The sequence below is a fragment of the Psammomys obesus genome, unplaced genomic scaffold (assembly GCF_907164565.1).
Source record: "Psammomys obesus unplaced genomic scaffold, mPsaObe1.curated_primary_1811, whole genome shotgun sequence".
Taxonomy (NCBI): Eukaryota; Metazoa; Chordata; class Mammalia; order Rodentia; family Muridae; genus Psammomys; species Psammomys obesus.
Window position 1 is genome coordinate 17,102,506 of NW_026596101.1, and position 13,467 is coordinate 17,115,972.

Genomic DNA, 13,467 nt, shown 5'->3' on the forward strand with positions numbered 1-13,467 from the left:
CAGTGACAAACTCCAGATCAGAAACCAAACAAATTAAGTGTCCATATGCAGTCCAGGTATGAATAGAGAAGGACTTTTATGGGAGAAAAGGGGTCACACAGTGATTTCACATGTGAGAGGTTGTGTGCACATCCTAGAAGCATATGGGGAGGCCATTTTCACTGACATATTATTTTGAGTAAATACCCAAGCTTCTCAAGCTACGTGAATCTTTCAAGTTGGCAGTACCGTCTCTCAGTCCCTTAATATTTCCTTCACACCAGTTTGATTACCCCAAGGTTGGAGTGATAGAAATTGAATCTGCTGTATATGTGAATTTATGTGCACACTCCATGCTATGTATGAGGTGTGTGTAGAGGACAGAGCACAACATGCATTGGTTATTTCCTTCTATCACGTGGGTTCTAAAGATTGCTCACCGGGTCTGGTGGCAAGCATTTTTACTTTCTTGGAAGCATGTAAACGGCCCAATGTAGCTTTTTAGATGAGGCAAATTTACTGAAATAAATAAAATAAACAAATGGGACCAATTATAAGCCAATAATGTAATGCCATGACAGCCAATGAAGTTTCTGAGCTACTTTTCAAGGGGAAAAAAGTTGGCTTACTAAACCTAAAATCACAAAATCCTTAATAGCTAATTTAGTATGTGGGTATGTGTGTGTATGCTGTCAGGGAGGGAGGAAGAGAGAGGGGAGAGAGATTAAGATTATTCTCTTCTTTAATTTACTTTGAGGTATAAACAACACTCTTTTTCATAATTTCTATGCAAAGCTTGTGATTTCTAGGGAATTGGATTCTATCCCCAATGTCACTTGTCCCAAGCACTCCCATTCTTTAGTCCTGCCTTTTATCACACCTTCTTGTATTTAGAAAATATATAAAGATCACTTCAGTCTTACAATATTACTAAACACTTGTACTTCTGCTTAGAAGGTAACAGCTCATGCAGAAAGCTATGACACATTCCTAAGTCAAACAGACCCTAAGAGCTTTTGAAATGGAACTGCCAAACTTAATTAGTAGAGAAAGTCCATATATGTGAGGAATGGGTGGTTCTACTCCTATAAAAAATATTTATACTCTCCATAACTTACTGTATCAGTGACAACAGCAAGGTGGCATAATATATTGCACTATAAAACCACTGTATTGCTTTGTGAAAGCTACACGATTTAATCGAAAAAAGATGTCGCCTGTGTATTGGTGAAAGTACTTGTCACTACATGCTGGAAAATTGCCGAGTAGTCAGATTCTCAGTGTGCTTGCACAGTCAATGAACAGGTAAATCCAAGAAACCCCAAAATGTCAACAAAGGAACTTGACTCCCTTTAAAAGTCTTTGACTTCAAAGCAAGCGTCACTTTCCCTTTTAGCAAGAACTGGCCGAAACTTTGTATACAATATATTCCAATTATGTTACCATATTATTCGTGGTCCATGAGGCATGAGCTGAAAATTGATATTAGTCATATACACTGATCCCTTTATTACCGTATGCACGTGACAAAATTTTGTTCACCACAAATGTGCAGGCTCAGTAGGCAGATGGTAGCTGCTGAGTTCCTCAAACTTGAAGAGGTTAAATTTAAACACAATTGGCTGGTTCACACATTTGTGTAAGGGACTTGGATGAATCCAAATTGAATTTGACATTACAGATATTTGTACTGTCTTATTGGATGACTGCCTGATTCTGACATGGTCTTCTTTCCTGGTTTCTTTCTCTAGGTCTTTCAAGGGATGCTTCTGCATGAATTCATGGATGGGTGTGAGCTAACAGGTATAGCCCTCTAGGCTAGCTCTTACACTGAGTGATAGCCGCTGGCTCCAGAATGGGAAAACATATGCCTCACAGACTGTGTGTTCGCAGGACTGTCTTCTAAAGTGAGGCTCTGCAGACAGAGGAGCCTCCTTTCTTCTCACTGCGCTAAGGCCACCCTTCAGAGAACATGACTCGATAATAACATTTGCAGCCACTCAAATCAAGTTCGCTTATTTATGTTTAGGAAGGTTAGGGAATTTTATGCAAAACTCTAAATTTCTGTGTGTCCTGAAAAACTGAAATTGTGGCAATATGGTTATGGTAAATTCACCTATATGTAAATTTTTATAGGCTCCCATTTCACATAATGTACACTCCCTTGCTTAGCAAAGTGACACCCCAACATGAACCCTGATTTACCTACTTATTTTTGTTTTAAACTTGGCTTTCTTGTTCTAGTCTTGCTTGATGGATTCCTTACATTCGCTTTTGGTGTGTTAAACGTTCTACCGAATTCTCTGGCAAATATTTCTCTATTTTAATTTTTTCATCAAACGTATAATTCTTAAGGTTCATGGTTTTAATTTCAATCTGACTGACAGATGAAAGGTAGTTTTCAAAAAGAATATTGCTTGGCACTTGAATCTGTGCTGTAAGACCAAGAAATGGCTGCTAGAATGAACTTTTTTCTTTGTTTTGGGCAGGAGTTTGGCTCTGTATCCTACGCTGACTTTGAACTCACAGTCCTACATTTATCTTTCAAGTGCTTGGCTATCAAGTGATGGCTAGCTATCACTTGCAAACACACCTGGATACTGGTGCAAATCGTATGTTACCGTTTAGCAAATATCTACAGAAGTGTTTGGAAGTCTCGATTTTACAGTTAAGATCCTATTTCTATTTCTAGATACTTTCTACAGGCCTTCAAGATACAGAATCAAAATTTCTGCTTAATAGTTCACACAGTCAATCCAACCTCAGGCTTTCTTGGTAGACTAAAAAGGGGGTGTCTTGAGTCTTACTTGAGGTTTGATACTTAAAAAGTCCAGACTCAGGGCCTGCGGTGCTGTTGATTTACTAAGTGGCTCTGACAACACAGATGCCAGAGAATGATTTTGGGAGGAAAAAAAAAATTGCAGTTTTGAGATGATATGGTAACAGGAGTGTAAAATCCCTTTAAAATGTTCCCCAGGAAAATTAGACCTTAGGTAGATGCTTACCTCTTAGCTCAGCTCAAAACTTAACTCCAAATAGACAGGGAAAATGGAGTTTTTGTTTGTTCATTTGGCATGTGTGTGAACCACATATATATTATCAGAGTAACCCACATAAAAGCCCTGTAATTGTAACTGGATATTTTACTAAAATCATATTAATGCATTTCTAGGTTTCAAAATATTATTGTTGGATATAGTAGCCTCTAGAGATTCCAAGACCTCCTAGCTAACTACAAACACGAGCAAGGGTGTTTTCATGGTTTGGTTAAAGCAGAGTTTGGAACGCTACATGGCAAACAAAGAGGACAAGTGGGTTAAAAAAGAACTTATTTACCACTTTAATAGGGCTGTCCAACACTTGGTCACATAGATCATTGTGAAACCTAATTGCTTTCATAGCCTTCCTATCTCACCCGAGGAGATGCAAATACTCTAGGAAAAAGCAAATCAAACATAGAAAGAGGTGCCATGAGAAGACTTGTCGCTACAGCACTACGTAGTCAACAACGCCAGACTTTGGATTTAATCAGAGGACACTTCTGCAGTCTAAGACAGCTGTACAAAGCCCTAAGACATCGTATTTACAGGACTTACTGATACAGGGGGCCTACATCCTACCATCCTGCTAGAGTCTTAATAGCATGGTGGAGCAGCTCCCTTGAGAATCCTCATTTGCTTATCTGTGGAAAAGCTAGTAGTTCTAAAAATATTTTCCTGGAAGAGGTTAGACCGGTTATTATATATCAATTGAATATAAAGTATGGTTATGTAAGCCAAGCTTGCATGCTAATATTGCACAGGGTAGAAAGCAATAAAACAAGACGATGGAGCTTCGTTGGGTCGAAACAGGGGGAAGCTCTTGACTCAGTATTGTTAGGATGCCTCAGATTCCAGGAGTCCGCCTGCAGCTGGCCTTCCAGGGAGAGTGCCATGTTGGATTCTCACACGGGCGTGTATCTTCCTCACCGAGAGAAAAAGAAATGGCAAACGAAACAAAACCGACCAAATATCCAAAACTTGAAAGGGCTACGCCAGCCACCTCACACTGTGGTACTGTCCATTTCTTGAAGAGAATATATAATATTTCAAAATATTATATATATACATATATTTCAAATGGTACAAAGTAACTGTAGTTCCAAATTAGAAGGTGGTTGATCGTTCTTCATGATCCCCCAAATTTCACAGAGAAAACTCATTTCCTTTTAAAAGCCGTATCCCATGACGTTGCCAGAAAATCCCGAGTCTTCTTCTTTTGGGATGCTTTGTTTCAAAAAGCAAACACACTGTGATTATCTGGTAACCAGTGCAAGTGCAAATAAGATATCCATTTGGCTTGCAAGTATGTAAGATGTTTTAAATCCTCATGATGTATCTTCCACAGGTTGTTTTTTCTTACTTATATACACAAATGCTTCTGTTAGGTTCTTGGATGAATCTGAAACCAAAGAAAAAAGATGTTTTAGTTAGAATAGTAAGAAATGAAGGCACAAAGAAATTCGTTCTTACAGAAAGAGAGGATGCCTTTCATTTTATTGTGTTGCCTTATTCAGGTGGTTCTCAAGTGATGCTCAAAGCGTATGGACTGATCCTCCCTATTTCCACAAATCCATTAAGTTTCTCTGTGTCAAAACTGAGGAGAAAGATTCTTAGAGAAATGTTTACCCAGAACTGGCTTCATGGGTATATAATCTCTATCCATTCCATGGATTCTGTCTCAATAAGGCTCCACAGTTGCCTTATTTATTTATTTGTTTGTTTGTTTATTTATTTTACTGTGGCTGTTGTGAATTTACAAATAGATTCTTAATGAGGGCCTTACATCTTCTTGTTGCACTAGGCCATGCAAATTATGTAATTAATCTCTGCTCCTATAATGAGAATTTGAGCTGGTCACCCCATGGCCTTGTGAAGTTGTCTGTTGTAAGACACCGAGGAGTGCTGTTGGTAAAATCATTGCCCAGATTAGTCCATGTCTATGGAGTAGCAGAGAGGGACCTTTATAAGATGAGGAACCATCTGTTAATTGGAATCAAGAATATGCAAGGATATACATAGGGCACTTAATCCATTTCATTATGAACCAAAGACTCAAATATTGAGGGCACATGCATGCTTAAGGAGCCACTGGCTGAAAACATGAATGATGACTCTAGCAAGGAGAAGCCAGCTTTAAGAAATAAGCTATTGTTTTTCATCATCTCAATTTTTTGTGATGTTGGAACAAAAGCCAGGGTGTTGTGCATACCAGGATATCAGAAATGCACTCCTAGATATCTTAATTTTTTTATAGCTTTGGAAAATGATCCTTCTGAGACAAGAAGAACAAATCAATTAAAATCTTTTAGAATTAGCTAGAATAATAATAAAAATTTGCTCTTAAACATTTCTTGGTCCAGGTGAAGAATATAAGGAAATTTTTCATAAATTTCTTTTGTGTTTTCTCCTTACAAATAATAGATCTTTGACACTTCCATTTTTTTTTATTCCAATGGCTGACATAACCTTTGGTTGACAGTGTCTTCCTTTCCACTACAAAAAGGACCAAAGCAGCATTTACCGAACTGAATTGAAATTGCCTTTCTTTCATCTCTAATTTTATTCCCTACCCCAATGCAGAAGGCTAGGAACGCTGTCCTATTGCCATCAAACCCTGGAACCATCAACACATTAAAATTAGATAGCATATTACCTGTATTTACTGACTAAAGCAATTAATGAATTTATTGCTTTCAGGGGCACCTGTGACTACATAAAATGGTTCAACTTCCTTTCCTGCAATTCTGTAAATTGCTCAACCATCTCCATGTCTGATGTCTCTTTCTTATCTTTCAATTGTCTTTTTTTTAGACAGCAATTTGATATTACCTCTTTGGAGGTTGGTACCCTTCTCTCCCTCCATTTCAGTACTTCAGCTGGAAATTGAATGGTAATCAGAATTGTAATGCTATAAGCGCTCAAAGCATTTTAGATCTGGTACAATTGTTGTGAAGAAGAACAAGGGGCTAGAAGGTGTCCAAACTGGAATTCTCTTTTTAAATATATAAGAAGTGTTGGGATAATTAGAATGGCTATATATTGCCAAATTCAAAGTTATCATCAGAGGGATAGAGGAGAGAGCATTGACAGAGGACTTTGGAGGTTTGTGTTACGGTGATTGACAAGACGGCTGGTATGCTTTGTTGTGGTTATGCAATTTAAGGTCTGATAACTCCTCTTAGGAAACAAAACTTAAGTTTACAAGACACTGTAATTATTCTCTCCCCCCCCCATTTGGTTGAAGCAAATCTACAGTTAATCAATTTTTCCCAAGGAAATCAATCAGACTATGTTCTGCAAGCTCTATCTTTTTGTTTTTCTTTCCAACTGATTATAATTTTCTCTGAATTCCATCCCTCTTCCTTTCATCTCGTCACAGCACCTGACAATATATTTCCAGATAATAGTTAGCATATCAGAGTAAGATAACTTGTTTCCTCTGTGGGGAATTCTTCTCTTCTAAGTCACACCATTACACTACTTAATCAAGGTTTCTAAGTTCCTGAACGTGGGTAGAGCCTCAACAACATTCCATATCTTTCTATATTAGTTTAAATAAAATAAATGTTAAGAAACATCTGGAAACACAGAAAAAAATTCAAGGCGACATTTAGTCTAGTTTTGCTACTATACAACAATAAAACAATTCTAATCAAATAACCAATGATCAAAGAGGGACATGTGTAGCCATAAAACTCTGTGATGATAGCCCAAACTTCTGCCCAGGGTGTGAAAGCAGTGTTATCATACTTCACGCTGAATCTTGACACTCTCTCAAACGTGAATACTTCCTTGCTATACCATGACTTCCAGGGATCTTAAATCTTCTTAAGATTCATCACTCCAAATCCCTTGATAGAAAGTGCTTCACCTAGTTCGCCCTATCTTTTCTACCTCCTTAGGTTAGACTGTCTCTGACAGCCACCATTACCAAGAATCTTCTTCATTGTGGCTTGCTACTCAGGCCTGTCTCTTCTGGGGACTTTTCGTTGAGATGATATATGGAATTTTTACTATCCAGCCCTCCTTTAAAAATGAACACTGGAAATCTTTAAAGTAGACCACACAGCAAAACATCTCTTGCTTATCTATATTTCAGAAACTTTCTGAGTCTTTTTACCAGAAGGCTTTGAATGGGAAAAGAAGTCCCTGGAAACCTTGTGACAAAGACCTTTACCTGGGAATGTATTTTATTTATTTATATGTGGTTATTTATATGTGGTATGTGCATGTTTTTTGGCGTGTGTGTGTACACACGTGTGTCCTTCTAGTACCCTGCTCTGCTATTTTTAAGACAGGGTCATTATTGAACCCAGAGCTCACAGATTTGGCAAGAATAATTGGCCAGCAAGTTCCAGGGATCCTCCTGTCTCTGCTTCCCCAGCAGCAGGATATAGGCATGTTCCATCTTGGCTTGTTATGTGGGGCATGGGAATCTGAATTCAGTTCTTTAGGCTTGCATATCAAGGGCTTTTGCAGCTGCATCATCTCTCTGGCCCAAGAGTTAATATTTAAACTAACAGCCCGAAAGAAGTGTTCACTTGACATTTTAACAGTTAACAGTTTAGAGTGGTCTTTTCAACTTTTCCTTTTTGTAAATTGTGGCCAGTGATCTTTTAAGACTAGTCTTACATATAATAAGAAAAGAAGTGGTTTCTTTTGTTTTTTCTTACCTCTTAGATAACAATAAAAATTGAACTCATAACGCTTAAAGTCCCTCTGTGAAGTAATCTATTTTAAATGCTAAATTGTTAGAGTCAATATTTGAAGTGGGTAGGTATATATGCATTCTGATGGGAAAAGCACCCATGGGTCTACAAAAAAATGAGCATAGACCTTACTTTCAGAGCATTTGATCTAAGAATTGTTGTTAGTCTACCATTAGAATGTAGGCTCCTAGATGCATGTCTGGGCTCAACCACTGTGTTTTCTCTTTAAATGTAAGTTTGACATCCAGGAGTTCTGGGGAATCTCGCAGAGAAAAGGTGAAAGCAGTGTTTGAATATTCTCAGTGTTTATAAAGCAAGGCTTTCTCCGGTGTCCTCTTCCCCCCATCTAAGAGAACTCTTGAGAATTTTCAGCTGTGTGCGTGGCAGAACACATACACTCTACACTTTCAAAGCGCCATCAGCCACAGGTCACTTTTCTTGTAGCTTCAGCTGCCCAGGGTGGGGCAAATAGAGTGCTCCCTCCTCAGCACAGTGACCAGGTTCTGCACATGCCCCGTTTGATGAGGAAGGAGTGTGGGGGTGCACTAGAACATGCCTGATGGCTAAAGTAGACTCCAAAATAAGATAGAGGCCAAATTTAAACAAAAGCTGCACAGCTCTCAAAAAAAGTAGCAGGCACTATTTCTGGGTGTTTTCATTTTTCAGTTTTGAGCATAAAGTCTATCTTCCAAAGAGTCTCTGAGTTAGTGTTCTTGGAATTTTCTACACTTAAGTGATGAAATAATTGAGTCAGATTAGTTTTCTTTAATGAGCTTTTTCATTCTAAGTCACTATGAGAGTAAGGGGTACCTTCTATATAGAGTATCAGTCATCAGTTGACCACGGACTGAGACTTGGCAAAGGACACTTAAGTGATGTGTTCAAACTGAATGTGATTGAACTGTAAGTCTAATTCAGAGCAGTGTCAAGTATTCTAGCTTGTCCAGGTACCTTTCAGATGAAACATAACCATATGCAAATCTGACCTCTTCTACCAGCTAATTAAAACAAATTCTTTTGAGGTATCCCAGGCCAGCCTCTCTTCTAGATGTTTCCTTATTTAAGCATTTAATTGCAATGAGAAGCAAAAATCTATGCTGAATTATTCAGAGACATGAGGACACATATTAACAAGTTAAGGTGACTCTGAAATCCCTCTTGACCACAAGCCAAGGAATTATGGCCAAAATTTTTTGGCCACTATAGTCCATACAGGCAATTATATTGACACACCTTTATTTTATATATGAAAAACTTGAGTGTTTTTATACAGCATTATATAACTTTTCTTTTTCTGATTTCTGTATCATATAGTCCACTTTTATTTATTGGAAGTAGGATATTGGGAAGAAAGAGCATATCAAGTTTCATAATACAGTGACTAGAATTGGGGATGCTTTTCAAAATCTGTGTCACCTTTCGTTACAGTAAATGTTTATCATGTGGACTTTACAACTGGTAAAGGTCACTTTTTAAATGACTAATAAATAAACAAATAAACATACACATGCCTACACACATACACACAAACACTCTCCAGGGTTGATACGCTGACAATTGAATGGTATACAGCATAGGGTGATACTAGCTGTTAAACTGTGTTCATGTCTTTGTACTAGTGGATAAAGAATCCCTCTTAAGCATCCAGAGCTCCACCCACCTTCTCCCCTGTAGGTGTCACCCAAGTCCAATCCCTCCGTGGTGAATGGTTGGTATAGCCACATCCATCTACCCTGGTATGGCACCATAACACTCATACTAATGGGGGAAACAGCTTCGCCCTCCATACTTTATAATTTTAGGAAGCTCCTGGTTTAACCAGAGAAATCAAGGAATAATTACTGACCTTACAAATCTTTTTGCACTTCTCTAAAAGGTCATTAAAATTCCTTTAAACATGACTGTACTAAAAAAAAAAAAAAAAAAAAAACACTGGAGAGAGAATAAATGCCAGAGTCCTGAAAGTGTGGAGCTGGGGAAAGAACAAGGTTGTTCCTGCTTTCCCCTTGCTGCTCCTAGTTGCTGTTGTGAGACAAGAAGATGGAGCTCTCCCGAAATGAGGACTGGACTGGCTCCCAGGACCTGGATGACCCTGACCAGCAGGAAGCAGCTAAGAAAGAACCTGGCCCCTCTCCCACTAACCTTTTCTGTCTCCTACCTGGTGTTGGGGTGATGGAAGAGACTGAGGTGGAGTAGGGAGAAAAAGATATAAGAAACATAACTAAAAGAGGGGTTTTTTTGTTGTTGTTGTTTGTTTTTTTAAGTACATCAACAAAACACAGTCTTTGTCAGCATGCTGCCTGAATGAATCAAGCAAGGAATGTGAATATCATTCTGAACACCCTGTTTGCAAGGTGTAACACTCAAGCAACTTCCTAATCATTGCCTGCCCTGGGGATTTATCTGTGACTCTGGAACATAAATGAAGAACTACATCATGCAGAAAGGTCAGGGTCAAACTCTAACTTCTAATTCATGGATGGACACTGACCCATCTAGTCCAGAATATGTCCCGTTAAAGGACATCTTTCCTCCTGTCCCATCCCAAGCCCTTCTGACTGCTAATGCAAGAGCAAAGCAGGCAGCACAGGTTGAAACCGAGGCAGACTTACTCTTGTGGTCTTAATTTTGTTGCCTGTAGCACACATCCATCCGGAATTGTCGGGGAGCGTCTTGCATTCTTCTCCTTCTAGGCAGGGCTCCATCTCACACCACCATTTCCCAATGACTATGGAGGCTGTGCAAAAAACAAAAACAAAAACAAAAACAGGAAACAACTGTATTTGTACTTTACCAAGTAACCCTACATTCTGATGCTGTACCCATCTGCAGGCTTTAATGTTCTCTGCCACACAGTAGGTCGACTTCCATCTTCTAGACCTGGATAGGAAGTTACTTGCCAAGACAGCAAGTATCATAGTGCAAACACATCGATGTCACCTGGTTTTCTTATTCACCGCACTGTCCAAAATCACCTCATATAATTAAAAAAAAAAAAAAAAAAAAGAGGAACAGGGACATTTTTGTTTTGTGTCGCTCTGTCTGAGACAGAGTCTTGCTATATAGCTCTTCCTGGTCTGATACTTGCTACGTGGGAGATTTACTCTCAGATTTTGAGGGATTTTGACTCACTACTTTTTGTAGACCAGGGACCTTGTGCTATTTTTTTTCCAGTTAAAGGGACAAAGAGCTGAGTATTCTTCAGAATGACTGACGTATTCTTTTCAGAAAGGCCAGTTTATCCACCCAGCATTAGGTTTATCCCTTAGCCTAGGGCCTTGGAGAATTTCAAAGCCCTGGCAAAAGAAAGAAAAATGAGCTGAAAGCGCAGAAGCAAAGTTGTAAGGTACAAATCAAGAGTAATGATGAAAGAAAGTTTGTTCCGTCGCAGTCAAAGGTAAGTTGGTATGGGCTGTGGGTTCTCTTTCGTATGTTTGATAAGCTGTGGGGGGGGGGGGAACCTATTACAAGCCAAACTGCAGATCAAACTGTCTTTTGGAGGGTTATAGCAAGGATGGCCAAAAGGCACTGGCAACATATGTACATTCACACACACACACACACACACACATTATTGGGATTCAGATCCAGGACAAGCGGCTGAGGTGTCTATTTAACCAAAGTGGACCTGGCCTGCGGTTTCTCCCAGTATCCCTCTGTCCCTACCTGTTAGAAGGCATGGCTGGCACACTCCACCCTCTACCTTGAATTTTCAAGCCCAGGGGTGGGGCTTCCTCTTCTCCAGAGGCGCTTCATTATATAATCCAGAAATTTTGGTTCCCTTCTCTCTCTTTTTCTGTCTTCCCCTCTCTCTCTCTGCATTTCCTCTCTCTTTCTCTTTCTGCATTTCTTCTCTCCCCTCTCTAGGCATGCAATTTCTCTCTCTGCCCGCCCCCTTCCAGCAAAGAAAACAATGTCATGTTGAGAGGGAACAACAACAACAAAAAATGTTAAAACTTCCATAAACATGAGAAAAAAATAAAGATGTGCTGGTGTGAACTGACAACCTGCGATACGTGGTTCCCTTCAACTGCTGTTTAACCAGCAACAGTTTCCTCACATTTATCTCCAAGCCCGGTGTTTACCTTTTAAGGCCTAACCCCTATTTTCATACTGTGCCCCTGAACTGAAATCCCGGAGAACAGACATCATCTCATCATCTGGTTTTGCTCTTAGGAGAAGGATGCTCTCTCAACAATCCTTGCAGTAAGTAGTAAGTGTGCTGTCACAGTCCCCCCCACACTTCCTCTTTAGAGGGATAGTAATAAAAACCGGCTGGCAGTGAGGTCAGCGGGCAGTATTTGCGCCTGTTTCTAAAGACCTGCACATGCCCTGTCCTCCAGGCAGCTCTGGGCCCTCTTTGAGCTGACCTACTTTGCTTCAAGCTACTACCAAAGCAGTTTCCCTTTTTCTTAGGCATTAATATTTTCTCAGTAAATGTATAGACAGACGGGGGGGGGGGGATTTCCAACCTCATGAAGCACCTTTAATTCAAAGCTGTAAAGAGCCGCTGGCTGTTGCGGGGAAGGCTCGGTAAGAATGAGAAGTCCCCAGATATACTCATAACGGTAAAACATTCCTACTGTGGCTTTTCTTGCAGAATGAAGCGGCTGATCTGCCTCTCCTCTGCGAGTCTGCTCCATCCTTCAGCACCTCCTTCTTTGGTGGATTATCCAAATGTACAGGCATCTTCATACACATGTCTCTATAGCCTAGGTCAAGCTGCGGTCCCTAATTCTGGCATTTTTCATAAAACTTGTATTTTCTTCAGCATCTTTCATATGTATGACCCAAAGAGAGAATTCTAAACTACCCTGTTCCTCTACCCAAACTGGAAGCTATTTTAAACCTTCAGATTAGGGGAACAATAAGAATCTGTTAAGCTTCATAAAACGAGCTTGTATCAATGTGAGTTACCCGTTTCTGTATCTTTAAAAATGGAAATAAAATTACAATTAGAAAAAAATCAGTATAAAAATTCGTTTTTTTCTACTCAGTACATATTTATAAAATCATATAGATTGATATTACATAGTTATTGATATTCTCAAAACTTTGGTCAATTTTCTGAGATGATTTCAAATTCCCCATCCCCCCTTTTGTTGTTGTTGTTGTTGTTTGTTTGTTTTTGAGACAAGATTTCTCTGTGGCCTTGGCTGTCCTGGACTCACTTTGTAGACCAGGCTGGTCATGAACTAACAGAGCTCCACCTGCCTCCCTGAGTGCTGGGTTTACAGACGTGTGCCACAACACCTGGCTCAAATTTTATTTAATTGTTTCTTAATTTTAAGCATACATTTGTAATTAATACTTAGTTTTACTTCTATGCTCATAGTGCTTTTAATATAAATATCGTTTCCTTTGTCACTGAATATATGAAGGATGTAAAGGATTTTTTTTGTATAATGACTCATTTCTAAAAATTTTTATTAGGAAAAAAAAATCAAAGAGCTCACACCTTGAATCCCAGCACTCAGGAGGCAGAGGCAGGTCGATCTCTGAGTTCTAGTCACCCTGGTCTTCAGGAACAAGTTCCAGGACAGCCAGAGCTACACAGAGAAACTGTCTTGAAAAAGAAAAAAAAAAAAAAAAAAACACAACAAAACAAAACTGTATTATTTCAAACTGAGAATTTTTAAATTTAGAATGCTTTTATTTTCACAAATACTTACAGATTTATTTTTATGTGCATGCGTGCCTTGCCTGCATGTATGTCTCTGCACCCCAGTTGGACAATG

At 39.2% G+C, this 13,467-nt stretch overlaps 1 protein-coding gene across 2 annotated transcripts in view; it reads right to left on the reverse strand.

Annotated features, from left to right (window-relative positions):
* Positions 1-3,275: 3,275 nt before the first annotated feature.
* The window catches only part of Tafa1 (TAFA chemokine like family member 1), a 535,401-nt gene continuing 525,209 nt past the window's right edge, over positions 3,276-13,467 (reverse strand). For both annotated transcript variants that reach the window (XM_055628403.1, XM_055628402.1), the window contains exons 4-5: positions 10,342-10,466; positions 3,276-4,419 (exon numbers count right to left, since the gene is read on the reverse strand). In XM_055628403.1, coding sequence (XP_055484378.1) covers positions 4,402-4,419; positions 10,342-10,466 — 143 coding nt within the window. In that variant the 3' untranslated portion in view covers positions 3,276-4,401. The remainder of the gene's footprint in view (positions 4,420-10,341; positions 10,467-13,467) is intronic.